Source organism: Eucalyptus grandis, chromosome 6 (assembly GCF_016545825.1).
Source record: "Eucalyptus grandis isolate ANBG69807.140 chromosome 6, ASM1654582v1, whole genome shotgun sequence".
Lineage (NCBI taxonomy): Eukaryota > Viridiplantae > Streptophyta > Magnoliopsida > Myrtales > Myrtaceae > Eucalyptus > Eucalyptus grandis.
This window is the reverse complement of record NC_052617.1, coordinates 40,682,610-40,704,014: the sequence shown is the minus strand read 5'-3', so window position 1 is coordinate 40,704,014 and position 21,405 is coordinate 40,682,610. Positions and strand designations below refer to the sequence as shown.

Sequence of the window (21,405 nt, the reverse complement as noted above, 5' to 3'; positions counted from 1 at the left end):
TTTGCAGTTATTTACAACGTAACAACAACTTTGACAAATCAAGCTTGGCAATCCACATCTTCTGTATTGTATAATCTTCACCGTTGATAAGACTGGCTATCCGTGTCTTCTACATCAACTCATGACAGTCTTCTGGTGATCCTCATCTTCTAGTGTTGACCCGCAGCTGACTCTCGATGTAGCAGAATAAGATAAGGATCTTGATCCTTTAACATCCCCCCTCAAATTGGGAAGGGTGAATGATCCTATTCCCAATTTGGTTCGGAGAGTAACATGAGCTAATCGTGAGAGTGACTTAGTAAAGATATCAGCTAATTGAAGATGAGTAGAGATATATTGAATACGAATAGATCCAGAAGAAACTTTCTCACGTACGAAGTGAAAGTCAACTTCAATGTGCTTAGTTCGAGCATGCAGTATTGGATTGGCTGTAAGAGAAATTGCTGATCTGTTGTCACAGAATAAGGATGTAGGTGAGTGAAGAGAGATACCAATGTCTCGTAACACAAAGCTTATCCAGGTGAGTTCAGCAGTTGTCGAAGCAAGTGCACGATATTCTGCTTCAGTGGAGGATCTGGAAACAGTAGGTTGTTTCTCGCCTGACCATGAAAGTAGATTAGATCCAAGAAATGTGCAAAACCCAGTTGTGGAACATCGTGTGATTGTACAACCGGCCCAATCAGCATCAGAAAACCCATAGAGGTTTACTGAACTTTGAGAATGAAGATAGATCCCAAGATGTATAGTACCCTTGACATATCGAAGGACTCTTTTTAACCGATGATAGTCCGCCACCGTAGGATTTTTTGCATCTTTTAACAAAGAAGATTGGTAGCAAAAAGCTAGGTCTGGTCGAGTAATGGTCAAGTACCGAAGACCACCAACCAAGCTTCGTACTCCACAGATCCGTGAGCTGATTTGTAGTATCAGCCATGGAAATTGATCAAGTGGCAAGGGTGTTGAGATTGGTTTACAATCAGCCATATGAGCTCGTTTCAAGAAGTCTGGCATATTTTGTTTGGCATAGGAATAGTTTCGTGAAGTACGTTTGGCTTCAATGCCCAAAAATAGTGAAGATATCCGAGGTCCTTCATATGGAAGTGAAGACCGAGCTGCTGAATTAAGGTAGTTAAGAGTCGGGGTGAACTACCTACCAAGATGATATCATCAACATATAGTAGTAATAAGACTGTATGTGATTCAGCATGAAGAACAAACAAGGAGGGATCTGCTGTGCTACAGAAGAAGCCACTTTCAAGTAAAAATTTGCTGAATTTATCGAACCAAGCTCTTGGGGCTTGTCGAAGACCATATAAGGACTTTTGAAGCGCATGCATAACTTGGCTTCGAGGGTGTATAAAGCCAGGTGGTTGGTCCATGTATACAATCTCGTTCAAATCTCCATGGAGAAAAGCATTCTTAACATCAAGTTGATGTATTGGCCACTGTTTTATCATGGCTAGAGACAGCACTATCCGGATTGTTGTGTGTTTCACAACAAGGCTGAAGGTCTCAGTGAAGTCTAGTCCTGCTTCTTAGTGAAAGCCTTTGGCGACTAGACGAGCTTTTAGTCTATCAAGAGTCCCATCTGGTGCGAGTTTGGTCTTATACACCCACTTATAGCCTATCACATTCATCTGGTCAGTTCTGGGAACTAATGTCCAGGTTTGGTTTTCATCTAGAGCATCCATTTCTTCTTTCATAGCCTTATACCAAGCTTTATTAGCTAAGGCTGACTTGATAGACCGTGGTTCCATAGGAACTTGATACTCGCCTAAACAAGCATACTTTGGATTTGGTTTTTCTAATCCTGCATCAGTCAAGTCCGCATATGATGATTATTAATAGTACCTTGAGAAGAAGACAGAGTAGAATTGTAGTGCTCTTCACCGTAACTACCGTCACTGGTAGATCATTGTGTGAAGATGAAGAGCTGGTAGTATGTTGTTCTTGAGTGGTAGATAGATCTGTAGACATACTATCTATTGAAGTTAAGACAGGTTGTTCATCTGTTGTGCTTTCATTCTGTAAAGGTATCGAGGAAATGGCCTGAGGTTGTTGTCTACTATATAAGTGATGATTATAACAATCATATATATCAGATGAAGCTGATTTTTGGCCGATCGATGAAGAGGACCATTGTCGTTGACTCGTTCTTGGAGGTTCGAAGAAATGCATCCCTCCAATCCATTGTTTGTATAGATTTGTATACTGTCCATACTCATTGGCTAACCTCTTTGTAAAAGGATAAGAAAGTTCATCAAAGACAACATGTCTACTGATATACACACGATTATCGGTGGGTACAAGACATCGATATCCTTTGTGCAGACATCAGAACCCAAAAAGATACAGGGAAGAGATCGAGGATCAAATTTGTGGCTTGCATATGATCTCAAGCAAGGATAGCAAGCACAGCCAAACACCCTTAAATGATCATACCTTGGCTGTCTATTATGAAGTTTATTATAGGGTGTATCCATTTTCAGTTTTGGTGTGGGGAGAATATTTATAATGTAATTAGCTGTCGCAAAGGCATCCACCCAAAATTTTAGTGGAACTTTTGAGTGATATAGCATAGCTAACCCCAGATTCAACTATATGTCGATGTTTTCCGAGACCCCATTCTTCTGTGTGTGTGAGGACAAGATATAAGCTGTTTTATCCCATAGTTTTTCAGATGAGTTTGGAACCTGTTGCTTACAAACTCTCCTCCCCCATCACTCTGGAAGGTTTTAATCTGATGATTGTATTGTCGTTCAACTAGCTTTTGGAATTGAACAAATATGTCATAGAACTCAGACTTCAACTTCATAGGATATAACCAGCTGTATCGAGAAAAACTGTCAACAAAAATCACATAACATCTAAACTTTTGAAATGAACATACTGGTGAGGGTCCCCAAATGTCACAATGAACCTTTTCCAATGGAAGACTTGACACAGAATCCGACAAAGGAAAAGATAAAGCTGTACTTTTTGCTATTTGACAACTACTGCATACATTCGTAGATGTTGAATTAAAATGTATCAGCTTCTGTTTCTGCAAATGTTTCACAACCTGTGCATTTGTGTGAGCTAATCTCTGGTGCCATGTGTCTTCATTGACTGTCCTTTGCCTCTGAGTAAAGAAAGCTTATGTAGTTTGTGGATTAACTTGATAAAGCCCTCTAGTTTTCCTTCCGAGCTTCACCATTATTTTGATATTGTTGTCCTTTACATAAACACCAGTTTTATCAAAGGTGAACGAGCAAGGATAGTCATCTGTAAGCTTAGATACTGAAAGAAGATTCTTCTTTATCTCTAGAACAATTAGGACATCATTAAGAGGTAATGTACTACCCTTTGTATTCAGCCAAGTATCGCCAATGTATGTTACAGGTAAACATGATCCATTGCCTATCATAACAAAGATCATATCCTTGATATTTAGAAAGAGTATGAAGCATACCAGGATTGGCACTGATGTGGGCTGTAGCTCTAGTATCAGGATACCATTCGCTTCCTGTTGAATCTTCAATATGCATTGCTGTTAAAGCTGCTGGAATGTCTTCTGCTTGATAGGAGTTGTCAAACCGATACCAACAGCGAAGAGCATCATGTCCAGATCGTTTGCATATTTGACATTCCAATCGAATACTACTTGTTTCTTTCTCATCCTGTAAGTTCTTATTTGAGTTTACAGAAGGATATGTTTTGATGTTTTGGTACCTTTGAGAGTAAGTAGTATAGGGTCTGAATCCTTGATTCGTTGTAGAAATAATATTTCTCTGTCTAGGATATTGATCTCCTTGTCCTTGGTTTAAGATATCTGTTCTATAATTCTGACTTCTTTCAGTATAACCAAACCCACGACCTCTATTATTAATAGCTCTGCCACGACCATAGCTTCGACCTCCTCTGTAACTTCCTCTTTGAGATATAAATCCAGAAGTTTGAGAGATGTAATCTCCATTAGTGTTTTCTTTAGGCTGTAACTGAGACTGTTTTTGCCCAAAATAGACCAAATTCGGGTTGAACTGATTCCTGGAGTAGGTCTTCAGCCTTGATTCAAACCTTTCTAATTGGGCAATAACCTCATCATACTCAGGTTGAGGCTTTAAGCAATATATGGTGGTTCGAAAGTTTTCATATTCAGGGCCTAAACCTTCCAAAACACCAAACATTTTGGTTATTTCATCCACAGGTTTACCTATTGCATTCAACTGATCACATATGGATTTATATTCCCTGAGATAAACAGAGAGGGTTTGTTCATGCTTTTGGCATGATTGCAGTTTTCCCCTCAGTTCGAACTCTCTAGCAATTGACTGTAAATCGTTTCAGAAGAGTTTGCCATACTTCGATGATGTTTCTAATCCGATTATTAGGCTCGTAATATTTTCAGTAACAACCCCACGATCCATGATGATATCAATTGATCTCGTTCTAGTCCAATCGGTATAACTGGATTGATAAGATCAGCTTCACAACCTTCATCCCTCTCTCGCAAAGCATTCGAGGAGGCGAAGGAATATCACCATTAACAAAACCAAAAAGATCTTGACTTTTCAGAAATCTTTGATTTGAGCTTGCCACAACAGGAAGTTGTCTTCAGCAAGTTTAATTGTGACAAAATTCGAGATATTCACATGTATTGGAAAGGAGTACTTTGGTGTTCGACGCCATTGTTACGATCCTTTAGCTTGAAGAAGAAGATAGCAATAGTGTTATGAAGAATTAACACAATTACCGTGATGTTGCACCGCTGCAACTTCAGCTTCTTCTTCTCGATCTAATGAATAGCTACCGAATGGATCCTCTCGGCAAATATGATCGCCGCTAGATGAAAACCTTTCGAGAAATCCAAGATTGAATGTGCAAATGACAAGATGATTTCTTCAGATACTATGCTCGATACCATGTGAAGATGAAGATGAAGATGAAGAAATGAATCAGGATACGGCGAAAACAGCAAAAGAAATACTTCGAATTACTCTATATCAATATGATTGTAGTACAAAGCTTCAGTGATCAATGACAGCTTTTGAATACAAAATCCTCTATTTTACATCCCCTGTTTCTATCTCTCTATCACAGCACGTATCAGCTATACAATTGCAGAGCATCCATTGATGATTGCTCTCTTAGCTTTCTCTCTCTATCATTCTTCTTATCTCAGACGAGCTTGACTCTTTTCTATATATACGAAGAGAAGCTAGAAAGCTAATAACAGAACAAACGATCTAACTGACTTGAACTAACAAACTTTTACAGCTATTTACAACAGAACAACAACTTTGACAAATCAAGCTTGGCAATCCACGTCTTCTGTATTGTATAATCTTCACCGTTGATAAGACGGCTATCCGTGTCTTCTACATCAACTCACGACAGTCTTCCGGTGATCCTCATCTTCTAGTGTTGACCCGCAGCTGACTCTCGATGTAGCAGAATAAGATAAGGATCTTGATCCTTTAACACTACCAAGCACTGGATAGGGGTTAGCTCTGTCCATTCCTTTGTGCTTTTTATACTTTTCAATAGTTACAATTCTGCTATCTCAATTGGATTCTTTGTCATAAACTTTTAATGGGAAATCTTTGACGTAAAACTTTCTCCCATTTCAAATGCTATACACAGTTATTCCCTGGTCATGGGTTCCCAATCCTTGATGAACAGTGAGAAACTTGATGTAGTGCTCTCACAGGCTTTCTTTTATCGGTGTCAGCATTGGTATATCCATCCTACTTTTGCCTTCTTGTTTGCTTATTCCCTTTCCCCTCACTTTTCTTGTTTACAGGGCGGCAAATATGTCTTTGGCTCCGTTTGTTTTCATGTATAATAAATAATTTGAAAAATATTTTTTCTGAAAATAATTATTTATATTAATTAAAATAATTAGTATGTAACAATTTATATCTAATAAATTTCATCAATAATGAAATTTTTTTATCTTTTTAATAATATAAGCGATCTTATTTCGAAAAGTGTTTTTTGAATCTTTTATTTTCCGGAAAATAATTTTCAACAAAAGGTTTTCTGATTTCTCAGATTCTGACGAAAGGAAAACAAAGGTCAAAGAAAATGTTTTCAGTCAACGCAGCCCAAGGGCTTTCTCTACCTCGTTCCTCGTCGCCCGACGCCTTCCCTGTCTTCTCTCCACCTTCTTGCTCTGCTCGTCCTCCGGAGTCGCCTCCTATTCGACCACCTCTCCCTCCGAATTTGACAAACCTCCTCACCCCCTCCTTCCTTGGAGAGGAAGTTGCGATGATGTTTGGATAATTCTAGATTATTCCTCTTAGCTGGCAATGTTTCCTTTCATATGCCCGCAAGCTAATGTGGGTAAGCACGTAGTAAGCTTGGCTTGTAGGAGGCAAAACTGAGAGGTGGAGAGCCCCTTGGTGAAAATGTCAGTGGGTTGATCAAGAGTGAAATTATATTGAGGATGCAACTTACATTGACTAACCCGTTCGCGGACAAAATGGTAATCAATTTCCACATAAATAAAAAATCTACATAGGACTTTTGGTTAAAAGTGACGCTTAAGTTAGCGATTTTACTCCGATTTGGTACTAAAGTGAGCAAAAAAAATGTTTTGATGCTTGAGTGAGCATTGTACAAAATTTTTGACACTCCTACTGTTCTTATTCCTCAAAATGGAGCAGCTCAGACGCCTTCCAATCCTTACTCTCTCGCTTCTGGTTGCCGAGAGCTTGAAACTCTTGTTTGTCCAGGCTCACGTGGATTCCTATTTTTGTGTTGCGGCTCTATCCCTTGGTTCTCTCCAAAATGACCCCTTTCTCTTTTCTTTGGCATCCTTTTGTTTCCTGGCTTCTCATGCCTATGAACACGCCACACCGTACCAAACAGTCGGTCCTTCCTCCTAGATAATTCGTGGGTTTTGACCGTGGATTCCGAAATAAGTTGCCCCGAGAATCAAGTCCCTACTCATAATTGCAGGTTCATTCTGTCAAAATTTTGTAGCCAGAACTACCTATTCTATATGCTTTCAAAATTTTGTGACAACCCAGCACTAGTAGACTTGTCAAAATGAGTTCAAAACTCATTTAATAACTGTCGATCACATCAAATTTCATGAATCGGCCATGATGGACCATTGACACATAAAAAGCTAGCCTAGAGCCTGCCACTGGGTCTCAAAACTCTATTTGCTGACAACACGGATCTGATTCACCGCCTACTCGAAGAAGATCACAGGGAGGATTGTGAGGGGCCGAATCGTCAGGCTGGAGGGAATCCGGGTCAGGGTCTTCTTCTAGTGGTGGTCGATCACCGAGACTAAGTCGAGCGGCGAGAACTTGGTCCTCAAGGTCAGCGGCGTCACTGCCAATTATACCTCCAAGAATTTCAACGAGGACCCTGCTTGCCATGGAGGAAAGCGAGGTTTTTCTTGAGGACAGGGTTTTGATGATGCGCCGCTTCGTTTGTCGGTTCGCTTGGATGGGTTTGAGATTGTTTGTTCATTGCGGAATGGAGTCTTTAGTTTTCAAAGAAATAACATTTGTCCAGTGTAAGTGTTATTAGTGTGGTTCTTGGACGAGCGATTTTAGAAGTAATTACAGCTTGAAACCTCGGGCACTGTTGGTGGTAGGCGAAAGCGAAAGAACGATATTACATGCGAAAGAGCACTCAGAAAGTGAGTCGTGAGAGGGGCTCATTACATTCGCCAAGATCAGCACAAGTGGAGATGAGATACGGGAGTCTAATAAAACTACTAACACCTTGGGTCCACTCCCTTTAATAAAGAGTCAATGACTATCGAACCAGATTTCCTGTATATTGTTGATTGCAGAAAAGACAGAGATGCTGAAATCAGACCAAGGCTACCCTATTGAAGTTGCGTTGGTTGTGTCTTGCTGGATTTACTGTATATAGTTGATTGAAATGTGAACGAATTGGATATATAGGTGATGTATGTTGAATTCTGTTCATGAGGGTTTGTGTATGGGATCCTGTTCATATGTGATTTTGCACTCCAATGAAGTCACTTTAAGATTGTGAGGTGCTTAAGGATATAGAAGAGAATGTTACGTTGGGTTGGGTATGAATAATGGAATTTGCATTGCAATAAATGGATAGTGAAAGAGTTAAATGGGTTAATTGGGTGGGACTATTTATGACCCAATCTATCTATTTAACAGGCCTATTCAGCACTGATTCTCAATTTCTAGTGACTCGGTCTAGGATGCGACCAAGACCCCAGTTTTTGGTCGTGGGAATTTCGATTGGCCAGGCCCAGGTCCTCTAAAGCTGGGGCCTAGTCTTGACACTCAAGTCACGGTACCTGGCTTCCACTTTCAACATTGATTTCACATTATCTGTTTGGTTGCATGACTTATCAACTTGACACAATTAGAGGAGGTGTTGTACTTTACTCTATGAATACCTTTGGAGTTTTAAAATTCTCTTTCCTCCAATCTCACTTGAAATTTGTCCAACACACCCAATGTGAAATTTCGTATTGGAATATTACTAGCATGATTGTCGTTCGATCCAACAGACCGTTGTTGTTTGGTCATTTTTCCCTCTTAGCTCCTTGCCCTTGAATGCTCAGAGTTCATTCATCTCGATTTTTAAGTGTTCGCGACATATTTAACTTAATGTCTTTCCTTGCTCAACCCATGAGCTTCTCAAAGTTCATTCATCTCGATTTTAAGTTTTCGCAACATATTTAACCTAATGTCTTTCCTTGCTCAACCCATGGGCTGCCGATTTCCTCCACCTCATTCACACTTTTATCACGATCATGAGGTTTCCATGATTGAAGGACCGTGTTGGGTCAATGAAGACCGCCCAAGTTCTTCTAGGATTCTCTGTAGGGTTTTCCGAATGTTCATAGAGACAGGTGAGATAGTAATTGCGTTAGGTTGTAGAATTGTTTTGGCATAAATACCGGTAGTTAATAGGTTGGGAAATGCGATCTCCTTTGCCGGATCAAATGATGATCAATGATTATAATCAAATGGCCTCTAGTATGAGAAGGGTTGCCCTCCCCTCATTATGATCATCCAAGCCATTTCAACAATAGTTCCTTTCTCTCCTAGAGCTTCTTTCTAGAAATTTCTCTCTTTACGATCTGGGTAGGCGAGTGAGCGAGCAAGCGATTCAAATGATCCAATGAAGCCTAAGTCTCTATACGATCTCAATCCCAAATAATCAGCTCGTGACACTTCTGTCTCCCTCTCACCCTTTCTCCCTAATCGTTTGTTGTGCTTCCCTGAAACGAGACATCTACACGTGCATTTGATGATGTCAATCATGGCCTGGTTGATTTGCCTTCACAAAAAGCTAGTACTCCGTATTTCATCTAGGGATATGAGACCATTGTTGGGTTAAGTTGGAAATTCCTAATGGGGTGGTGCTGAAAAACAAGGTAAAATGGATTCAATTGTTGGGATACACGTATGAATTCTATTAGAAAAGTTGCGCATCGGAGAATTGATGTGGTGTTGAGTAGTTAATATATCATAATTGGCTCATAACTTGTTAACTAAGTTTTTTAGTGAAGGTGAGTTCAACTTAATATATTGACAAGTTCAAATTTGGGTTCCCTCTTGGCGATCTCCCATGAAAGTATTGGACTTTTGTTACATGCTCCCAACAAATGACATCAGAGTCGATGGTTATGGATTTTGGGCAGGTGAGCATTGTGTTGTAGTAACGTAGGCTCATAAGGATGAAATTGGGCCAAAATGATACTTAAATTAAAGGGAAGCATACCTAAAACTAGAGCTAACAAGTGAGGAGAAAATTGTTAGGATAGACGTGTGAATTGTGTTAGAAAAGTCTTATATCGAAGAATTAATATATTATAGTTGACTCATAACTCATTCGTTTAAGCTTTTAGGTGGGTTCAATTGGATATATGGATGGGTTCAGATTTGGGCTCCCTCTTGGTGACCTCCTTGGGTGAAGGTTTGGGATTTCTACTCTCCCAACATCTACATCCTTAATTCGTGAGAGTGTCACTGCTTATATCTTGTTCTTTCTTCAACAATTTCTGATCTCTAGTGGACCTCTCAGTAGGATTCAAACCCAGATGAAGTTCTGTCTTTTCACAGTTAAACCTTGTCTCGTGGTGGCAATCCATGGCCCTGAGGAACACTACTTGGTTTTCCAATGGGAAATATATTGCGAGTTGTATCTGACTTTCAACTGGAGATCCTGAATGTGATGGTTGAATCTTTACATGTATGGGTAGGTAAATAGGTGGACAATTTGGTTTGAAGCGTCTCAATCCAAACGGTGAGAATTTTACAACTTTGCTTGTTTGAAAAGAGAGCGAAAAATGCTGCTAAAACCAGTAACTTCATTCAAACCAACAGAGTTTTGTGTCCGTGTGCTCTTTCTTCCATACGAGTATAGTTGAATGCCAAACCCGTGTTACAGGTTCTGGTACTTTATCGGACATTTCAACAGAAGAAAAATCAAATAAAGAGTTGCTCATGTCATGCCCGTCCTGAAAGGTTGCCATACCTGGATGATGTTCATACAAATACGAATGCAATTACAGGCACAACGGATACCCATTTGTCCATAGTCCATACATGCATTTAGAGTTATAAATAATAGTGTCCCATATTAGTTTAAAATGTAGTTGCGGCAAATTCTTTATGATACTCGAACACGATTCGCTTGCATAGAGCTTGTCATGTCATTTCATAAATTAATTTACTGAATGAGACATATTTTAAGCATTGCGATTTTTAATTGTTGCCTTGTTGCTTCAGTAATTTTCGGGTCTATACTAATAATTTGGGATTGCCAAATATTAGTTCTGTATAACCACTCAGTTTGCTCATCTTTCTTGGCACAATGATCTCAAACTGCCTAGGTATGCCTCTCCATCTGGTTCTCCATAAGCAAATTCCAGAAGGAATACCGAAGGCAATGGCTATAAAGACCGGTCTCAAGTCCTAAGTCCTCTTTCATTTGATGTGTGATAGGACGTGTTTGGTAATCATTATATTTCTAGAAAAGAAATTTCCTCATAAATATTTTTTTATTTTATTATGCTAGCGGGAACAATTTTTGAGTGTTTGAAGATATATGGTAGGATTCTTAAATTTTTTATTTTTAATTTTTTGTAATACTTCTACTATATTTTTCTCTTTTCTCTTTTTTTCTTTTTCCTTTTCTCTTCTTCTTCCTCCTTTGTTGTGGCTAGTTGACAACCACTGCTGTGGCTGGCGACCGGCTAAGCAAGATCTGACGAGCTCATCAGAGGCTCGCTTGGCCACTACAAGCCTCAACCTCACTTGGGCAGCATGAGGTTGGCCTTGCCAGTGGCCGTCGGAGTCAACAGGGGCAATGGCAGTGGCAAGCAATGGCCGGTGGAGGAAGAAGAAGAGAGAAGCAGAAAAAGAAGAAAAAAAAAAAAAAAATTGACTTGATTCTGAAATTGTTCTTGAGAACAAGATTTGACTTGATTTTGAAATTGTTCCCGTGAACAAGAAACTACTTTTTTTCTACTTCTTGATTCTTTCCAAATCTATTCTTGGGAACAAAAAAACGGATTTTGTTCTTGGGAATATAAAATTTACTAAACGAATTTTTATTCCTTTTTTTTTTTTTGTTTTAAGGAATAAAATAATATAACCAATTATTCCCGAAAGTATTACCAAACAATGCCTTAAAGTACCGTTGAACAATCTATTGGATGCTCTTGATATTATACTTTTACGTTCTGATGGTTATATCCATTTATAAGCTTTTGCTGTCATACCAAGGAGCTCCAAAAGCAAGTGTTTCTCATACTCAAACGTGTTCAAATTGCTCCTCAAAATGGATTTAGAATTGCCAAGCAAAATTCATCCTGAGGAACATCAAACATGTTATCTTCAAATTGCTAAAACAGCATTCATTCTGCCACAGCCCAAAGGAATAAAAACAAAAAAAATGGAGATGAAGATGAAGGAAACAGCTAGGAACTCCACATTTAATACTCCACAGTTCCGCAAAAAGTCATTCCAATATAAACACCAACTTAGATCATTCTGGACAGGAACTGGTTGTACTCACCACGGGTTGGTGACGCTGTGAAATTAAATCATCTCGCTATGAAATTATATCATCTCATCTTTCGCTACAAACCATCAACACAAATAGAAGGATCATTCCGCCTAGTCAAATATTTAAAAAGAAAAAAAGAAAAATCATTCCGGGGCAGAGCAATTTAGAGCAGCCTTAATTTTCTGAACGGTCGCACTAATGAGAGTGTTCACGGTCGCCACGGATTCCACGTTGAGCTGCTCTGGTCCTGAGTGGCTGGAAACCAATATCTGGAATGCCACAGTGAGAAGTGTACCTGCTGGCTTGCTGGAGCTTGTGCTGGTCGAAGGTTTTGAACCTGGATTGGCCCGGCCATCGCTGGAGATCGTGAAGCCAGATGGAAGAATTTGCACCGTGGAAGTGTCCTCGCCGCTCAACGCGATGGTCATCGCTGTTGAATCGATAGGGGCATAAACCACCATACACGTCAAAGGGTCTATGCAACTCTCTTGAAGCATCAACATGTTCTCGGCATGCAGAGAAGTCTGTTCGACAAGAAATCGGTGTTATTCAAGTCCAAAACTAGTCAATTGTCATAAAGATGTGACCACCACATGCCAAAGGATACGTAAACTAGCTTGTAGTGCACGCAGCTAAATTTTCCTGTAATTAGCATGATGTTATTCCAACTCCATAATGGTGACCATTGTGTATGTACAACATAATCCGACAAACGCACGAGAATTGATGCGGAAAGACGACAACTCCATTACTTCTTCAACAAAAGGTAAATGGGGGATTTCGACAACTGCATGTTCTTGACCATACATGTCTCATGTACTGTAGGGTGACCTTCCTAGTTATTCTTGAAGATCTCGGGGTCTAGTTGACACACACTTTGACACACACTATGTACTTGCAAATCCAGGAATAGAAGATCTCTAGGAAAACCTGTGGACTGCTAAAGAGACAAATAGTCTCTCAATGAAAGGCTGTTGAATCTCTCATAATGTCAGTGTCATTTAGTTCCTCCTCTAATGGCGTTTCGGTAATTAGCATGCGAAGCAGTGAGAATATCACCTGAATAATTGAGATTGAGTTTCCATGATGAGTGCCACTCGGTATGCGTGCTATCTCTTGGACTGGATTTCCATTGCAGAGTACATCCCACTGTCAAGGCATTGCAAATTAGAACACAGAAAGGCGATTCTCTCTCTCAGTAATGTGAATCTTAAATGAACAATATCTTCATTAAATAGGAATCAATGTTTTCCTATGAAACCTGAGCACGAGTATTTTCGTTTCTGAAGAAATTGAAGACCGCTTGAGGTGCGACAGGAAGCCATAGGGATGTGGCCGCGCTAACAATCGTGCCACTGGGCTGTCCTGGTTCTTCGCTCTTTCGTACACAGACACGGACCCCACTGTTGTTAACCTCAGACAGGTGAGGGAAATCTAATTTGCCGGACATGCTCAAGCCCGCACTGAAATTCTTCACCATCCTATGAGCAAGCTTCATCACATTTCTCCGACCTTCAGGAACAACAATGACCGGTGAAGTTGTAATACCAACTGTTGGGTCATAATAGTTGTTAACCAAGGACTTTCAATGCTAATTGACGGAGGCTGCGCAGATTTCATTCAAGTGAAAAGGTTACCTTCCACAGCATCGTGCGTTGGCGCATCATCCAGCATGGAGTAAGCAAATCTCTCGCACATTCTTTGGAGCGTAATCGCCCATCTTTCTGCTCCGTACGTGAGGCCGCCACACACTAGATCCCTAAAAAGCTTATGAGATTGGTTTTTGTCGTCCACTTCTACGTGTTCCACCCAAGTGACCTGTCATAAATGGGTAGATCCTGAACATCTAGTCACTTATAATAGAAAGGTCAAACATGGGGGTTAGTTAATTGGGAGATGTCTGTAATTATTTTCTTAAGTCACGATGGTACAGTTCCTTGCATTACAATAGTTCATTGGCCTGCTCGAGATACTGTACTTCAAGGCTGTTGTCTCTAAAAAGTCAACCTGAGACTAACTGGACTTTGTCTAATGAGCACTCTTCAAGAAAGAAAAGCAACAAGCAGTAAGGAAGGAAGCATGTAGTTTGGATGATGGTCACACCAGATATATTGAAGCATTTTACCTTGGAGCAACCATTACCCATGTCCTGAATCACGCAGCCAGAAGGAAGCCTCCAGGTATTGTAAGGGCACGCATCACCTGTCATGTAATTGTAGGACACATCCACTATCACCCACATGCCTAGCTCAATCTGTTGGCAACGGCGAAGAAAGTAGACTTCCCGAGCCGGCACTAGCGGAGAAAGCACATGCATTCGTGCATGTATCTGCATGATGCCTCGTTAAATACATAAACAAGTGATTAATTTCCCTGTAAAAAGATGACTCTAGCTAATGCATGGATAAGCAGTTTAATACCAGCTGCAAGTAAATTCTGTGATTAAGTTGTGTTCCTTCTTCAAGAACTGGGATAGAAGAAGCTTTTGTGACAATTGTATGGAACATATCCGCCCATTTGCGCTGCCAATAAGACCCATTTAGTGAAACTGAGGATGATTCTAACAATTCAGAGCTTGAGAATCCAAATTTAGTATTAGCACAAAAATAAATAAATGATGCTGGTTATTGTCACGGACCACATCCAGGAATATGTTAACCAGCCTGCTTGGTTCCATCGTCACCAGAACTGATTCCTTGGATGTCTCCAGGCGAGCCCCAGAGCCCCTAAAACGGTAGTTTCGAGAAAATATCTGCTCGTAGGTGTCACGATGGAGTATGTATCTTCCGTCTAGAGGAGACTTTATCCACAACGGTTCTTTCATCCGCACAATCCTGATTAACTCATCCATGGCATATGCAGTAATTTCCAATGTGTCGGCCATTTCTGTTTCCGGTATAACCTTTAATTGGCTCCAAGGCGCAGGGTTGGGAGGGGCCACAACGAAGTCAACGTTGTGACCACTAAACCCTTGGTTGGGGACACTGGCGGTGGACACGTCCGCAGATGATCTGGGGCCAGGCATAAGCAAATCAATTTGCGAGATCGGTTTCCCGATATATTTGGCGAGAATTTTGGATACTTTCGCATGCTGCATTACATTTGCCGATAGGACATCAATAAGAACCGAAACTTTTCCGAACACGGACAAGACTAGTTCAAACTCCGATCAGTGAAATAGAATGTAGTGTCAGTCATAAATTAAAGAAGAAAGAGAAAGGGACAAACTCGCCTCTTCTTTCAATTGCACATTTTCCATCTTGAGTTTCTCCAAATTACGCTGCCTCTCTTCCTCGCCAAAGGGCGGACCACCACAAGCTGGGCAAATAACGCTCTTGAGCGCCTCCATGATCGCAAGGTTTTCGCAGTGTATCCTCTCGTTCTCAGCCCGAAGAGCTGTGTTATCTGCTCGTTCATTTTGAGTCTGAGAAATAGTAAAACAGAATGTCACATATTTGCGCAGCGCTCTCGAATTTTGCTTCTTCAACAAGTCATTTCAAACGGGAAGGTACCTTTCTCTGAGTCCTCTTGTTCTGAAACCAGAACTTGATCTGTTTAGGGTCAAGCCCGAGTTCTCTGCTCAGTTGACGCCGTTGATTCTCATCAGGGTGCGGAAATTCCTTGAAAAATCTGAGTGCATACAAGAGGCACGGCACTTATCATCAGGATCAGTGGGACAAATAGTCCAAGTCTCTTACAATGGCATGCCAGGTGAACTTTGGATAAGATCAAAAGATCACTCCTTTTCCCTTTTCCCCTCTAAAGCTTTGACATGTACAGTGCAGAAGAATTGAAAAATGAAAAGAAAAGGTCCATAACTGACGGTAGAATCTGAAGATTCATCATCCAGGACATATCCATCATTTGAGGGAATTCTAATCTGCATGCATACTGTTCTAATTTGCCAATCTTGATGAGCTAAGACAATCCTAGACAAGAAAAAAAAAATGATACCCAAAAAAGATAAAATATTATAGTAAGCAAGAAACAGTTTTTTTTCCCTCATTTCTTCAATTTGGGTCGGTCAAATGGCACCAAATGAAACATTCTTCTTCCTTTTCTTTTCTTTTTGGGAGATTAAATAAAATGTTTGCTCGTTTCTTACGCTTCAAGCCTCTGTGTCTGGTGTGGGGTGTGACGATGGTACGTCTTCGACTTCCCCTTCCCTTTCCTCGAGCTCGAGCTCGGATTTGGACTCGGGTGAGAGTCCTGCCTATGCTCATGCTCCTCACCTGAACCTCCACTACCTCCAGAATCAGCCATTCTCTCAGAGCAACGCCTCTTGCTGATTTCTCCGAAGTCCCCCAAGGAAAACACAGTCGAGAGCGACACACACTGGCCTAGGACCTCATATTTATACTGTGATGATGGCCAAGAAATATGCAGAGCACAAATTTGGGGTCACAATCCAGAAAAACTCCAGTTGGTTCGGTTCGCAATAAAGTGCACCCACGAAATGAACACCCCAAAAGAGGCTCTCATTAAAAAGAAAGAAATCCGAATCTGGGATTCCCTAGTTTGGAGATTTTTCAGACTTGGAAGTTTCGGATTCTGCATGGACCAATCAGGTGCACTCATCTTCAATGAGAAAGTCGTTCTTGTGTTCTCGATACCGTGTGTCATGTTGACGCGATATCACCGAGTCAACCAAGTTTTTACCATGTAGTCACTAAATGTGTTTTTTGTGGAGCGATGGTATCGCCGAGTCAATCGAGTTTGACCATTTCGTCGACATAATAGTCAATAAATTTTTTTTCGTGGAATGATTGGGCAAGTGATATCGGGTTGGCACGCGAGAAGAGAAAAAACATGATATACTGCCTTTTTCTTTCTTTTGTTTTTTTGGCCACTTCAACAGCCAAAACAAAATGAGGCGATATCAGCGAAGATCACGGGGTGTGAGATTTGCTCTTGCATGCACTAAACCAGAAAGGGAAATATTAGAGAAACTTGACACATTGCCTGTTTTTTGAAGAAACAAAAATAGATCTTCTTTGGTGTTTCCTATGTTTCTGCACTGCCTAGTTTGGTCTGAAGTCTAGGAGGAGACTGTAGAATCAATCAGATTCAGAAGAAGCAAGTCTTGGATTATGACAAACAAGATTTGGAGGGGTATACTGATGCTGCTGCAATAGAAGTTTTGTCAAAACATTCTATTTTCATGCCCATTCAGTAGCACGAACTCATTGGGTTTTGTTCAAGAAAAGAACGCGAATTGAATTGCTAACCACTTGATTGCTTGCTTAGTTAAGTGACTATCTTGTTAAACTCACAGCTCACAAGGTTTCGGATTTCGGGTTTCCATTGGATCGAACTACGACAGGATTTGCACCAATAAACGCCCTACGAGATTGAACTTAGTCGAGCGGTCCCATATACAATTGGAGTCCTCTCGACATAGTTAGGCAAAACGATGTAATCAATCAAGAAACTGTAATAAAGATAATGAAAATGGCGTGTATATCATCATCTCAATACTGAGTAGAGCAGTTAAGTGAATTCCAATTCGTTCTCTCATTCCATTTTTGGGATCAAAGGGTCCTTAAATCTGTAAAAAATTGAATCCTAGTTATAAGGTATTCCGACTTAATCCATTTGGCGGTGTAACGTTGTTCCCAACATGCATGCATCCATGGTTTTCTTCTCCATGGGTGATGTTAAACGGAAACCAAGTCTGGTTTTCTCTTTTTCTTTAGGGTGCTAAGAGGCCTGGAAACCCTCATTTAATTACTTATGTTATATTTGGTATGTCGAAAAAGAAATGGCATGGAATGGAATGAAACGATGATTCTTATCTTTTTCTGTGATGAATTGCAGGAAGCTAATGTAAGGAGGATTCGTGTTTGGCCGAAAGGAAAAAGATGTCACGGGATGATGAATCCGGCCGATGCACTAATTGCATATTACCTTATGAGAAAATGATACACCTCGCAGTTCCTTTTGGCCGATTGTGGGTGAGGAGGGATTCAAACCCCCGACACCATGATTCATAGCCACGTGCTCTAATCCTCTGAGCTATAGGCCCCGCCCTGTCTCCATTGGATCTATTCCCGAGAGTACCCTAAAAAAAAAAGGAACCTTTCCTCTCCCCAGCCATTTCAGGTTAAGAATATGTGAAAGCGCCTTTCTCTCTATAATAAGGGTGCGTTCCAAGGTATGAAGTGGGAGAGAAGGGATTTCAAAATTAGGGTTTTGAATAAAACAACATTTTTCTTTTTTTTTTCTTTTTCAATATATATGAAAAAGTAGTAATAAGAATGAGACAAATGCATCGGACTCATTCATCATACGCTAATGAACTTTGTTCAGCCAAAATATCGACATATATCAACATATCTAGAGAAAATTGTTGGAAACATAATAAATACGAAAGAAGAATTCTAATCTTAGTACAAAATGGCACGAACTGTTAAATATAATTTGCAACTAACATTTTCAGCATAAAGAGGTGTTCGAACTAAATTTAAGCCATCGACCCAAAAAAAAACTCAATATAAGCCGACAAAGAAGATTATGTAATGAAAATTGACAAGCCTGAAGTTTGTACATTGTAACGACTAGCGAGGTCATGGTGCAGTAAAAATCTTGAAATGCCTGACCGAAAAAGAATTTTACATATATAGATTGAAAGATTTGCTAAGAATGTGTTTCAATTCGGGCCAAATATTTTCGAGATCTTTGGTCAAGGAGCATTTCGAGCATTTAGAATGTGTTCGTCCCTGTGTCTATAAATCATATTGATAAATATCATCTCAATTAGTGAGGCCTACTATGGGCCTTTTCTGATTGATAATGGGATGGTTTTTGTAGATAATATAATTTTTTTTTGGGTGGGACTATTTTCACTCAAACATTACTAAATCCACTCCTTTTTCTATTAACTAGACAAATTTAGCCTTAATGGTCTCATATTTACTAAGTTTCCTTCAACTTTATTATTTCCTTAAATGGTTTTCATCAAATTTAAATTTCTTTCTATATAAGAAAATAAAAATTAGTCTCTTCTACCTCGTTGCTCTGATAATAGGTTATCTATTTTTTCTAGCTTCTAATATCAAAAGCTCACTCTCACGGTGCACATTTTGGTATTTTCAATTTTAGTAGTTTAAACAACATATCAAGTCTCTTTGTTTACTACATCAAAGAATTTGTGTTTTTTCTTTACTGCCGACGAGATACTTTTACATAGAGCAGCACGTAAGGCATCATAAGAGTATTTAAAAATACACTAAAAACAACGACATGAAAAAGTTCTGTATATTAAGGCATTTTGATATTTTCTTGTAAACACCTTATGAATGATATTGCTTTCTATCGATCCAAAATGAATGCAATCCTATTGGCAGTTAGAAAAGCTTCTTATTTTTACAAAGCTTTAGTTTAATTGATAAGAAATACCTAGATTAATATGTATCGAAAGTAAAAGTTTATGAACATGTGACCATGTTAAAAGGTTGTTTATCTTTAAAATTTCTACATTCTAATGGGTAACTAATTCTCGAATTTGCTGGACAACTTAGAAAAGAACTAGGCATTTTGAAAATTTCTCTCTTAAAAAAAAAAGTAGAATATGAAAATAAAAAGTAAAGCATAGCAACCACTGACCTTGGTGGCTCAGCTGGATAAGAATCCCTTGCCTTAGGGGAAATGTGAGGGGTCAAACCGGGGGAAGGGAAGACATCGGCGTTAAGCTCGATGTCGGGATGGTGGGCCCTCCGCTAGCCAAGCGCTTTATGGAAAAAAAAGGTTTTGCCGGCGCCCTGGATATAAAAAAAATAAAAAAAGGTAAAGCACAGCACCTTTAATGTATAAAGGACAACGACAACAATTAAAAACCTGGAAAAAAAAAAGGTCTTGCCGGCGCCCTAGATATCAAAAGAAATAAAAAAGGTAAAGCACAGCACCTTTAATGTATAAAGGACAACGACAACAATTAAAAAAATAAATGATTTTGAGGTCACTTGCGATTTAATAATTGAGGGTAATTTTGTCTTTTTGGTAAAAAGGGGATGAAATGAGTCACTATTATTTTTCGGAGCATGAGTTGAGACCGGAGACCCGCGAGAGATGGGCTTGGAGAGGGCTTCATTGGCGGTGGCTCATTGGTTCAGTTTGTAGAAGCTCATGGGCCGTGATTCAAGCCCATATTCGTATAAATCTAAAACAGCCCCCAACTAGTCTGATGGGTAACATCCATTGCATTCCAATATGCTGGGACTCAAAAACCAATGTTGGGATTTCCGTGTCCAAACACTAATACATAGTTATGTTTTGAAAAATGTTTTCCAGTTCTTTCAAAGAAAAAAATCATTTTCTTAAATTCAATCTTTGACAAGAAAATATTTTCTACTAACTAGAAAAGTATTTTTCATTAACTTAAAGACACCTCCCTCCATTGGAGCTTTCCTTCGTCTTCTGTCTTTCCGTCCACCTCTTAGATTTTATTCTACCCAGCTCTCTCGTGTACCCATTCAAGGTGAGAAATTGGCTTGAGAGGAAGGCGGACTTTCTATATGAAAATTCAAAATCAAAATGCGGACTTTCTATTTGAAAATTCAAAACCAAAAGGGGGAAACGTCGATATTGGGCTTTATATATATATATAATATATATACACACACATCTTTTCGCCTCTCGTTCCTTACTCTCGTGTGGAAATTTGCTATAGCTTTTATGTTTAGTTCAGTTTCTTCATTTGGGCCTCTAAAGTTCCTTGGAAAAAGCCTAAGGTATTTGACAAAAAATTTAGGGCCAGTTTTGAGAAATGCTAGTATTTATAAAAGATAAATGATTGACCACCGGCCATGGTAGCTTTACTGAGTAGGCTTCTACCTTTGAAGGGAAATGTTAGGTGTTCAAAGCCCCCTGCAACGCAAGTTGTAGGGAGACTAGTAAACCATTAGATATATTACGTGTGGCACCCTGATAGTGAGTCTTGGCCAAGATCACTCGGATTTACGTGATAACTGTCAACTAAAGTGATTCCTCCGGCACAAAAAGAAAAAATGATTACGTAACAATTTTTAATGTACTATTAGAATAACAGTTTATTTTGGATTATAAAAAATCAAATTACAAATAATTATAAATTATTGTAGAGCTCACTTTTTCAAGAATTTGTGATTGACAAAAAACTCTTTACAAAATTAAAAGTGCAAAGTAGGTTTTGATGTAAATGAATTTTTTTTTCCCAAAATATCCCCACTAATAATTTCATACTCTCACTTTGCCCATGTGACTATTCATCTTCTCCGTAGATCTAGGATTCATGAAAGTGGACGAGCTGGATTGATGCAGGTGAGGGCTTGCTTATGGTCACACAACACGGACATTGCATTGCTTGGAGTTGTACAACCTCTACTACTCATCGCCTAGCTCGTATGACATTGA

General features: G+C 39.6%; 1 protein-coding gene across 1 annotated transcript; it reads right to left on the bottom strand.

Moving 5' to 3' along the window:
• Positions 1 to 12,158: 12,158 nt before the first annotated feature.
• On the bottom strand, positions 12,159 to 16,278 carry LOC104452001 (homeobox-leucine zipper protein ROC8). The gene is made up of 10 exons (XM_039314572.1): positions 16,121 to 16,278; positions 15,528 to 15,645; positions 15,248 to 15,439; positions 14,654 to 15,106; positions 14,436 to 14,537; positions 14,141 to 14,344; positions 13,653 to 13,833; positions 13,277 to 13,566; positions 13,075 to 13,164; positions 12,159 to 12,539 (listed from the first exon to the last, which is right to left on the bottom strand). The coding sequence occupies exons 1-10, from the start codon at positions 16,276 to 16,278 to the stop codon at positions 12,159 to 12,161; spliced, it is 2,169 nt and encodes a 722-aa protein (XP_039170506.1).
• Positions 16,279 to 21,405: the final 5,127 nt, after the last annotated feature.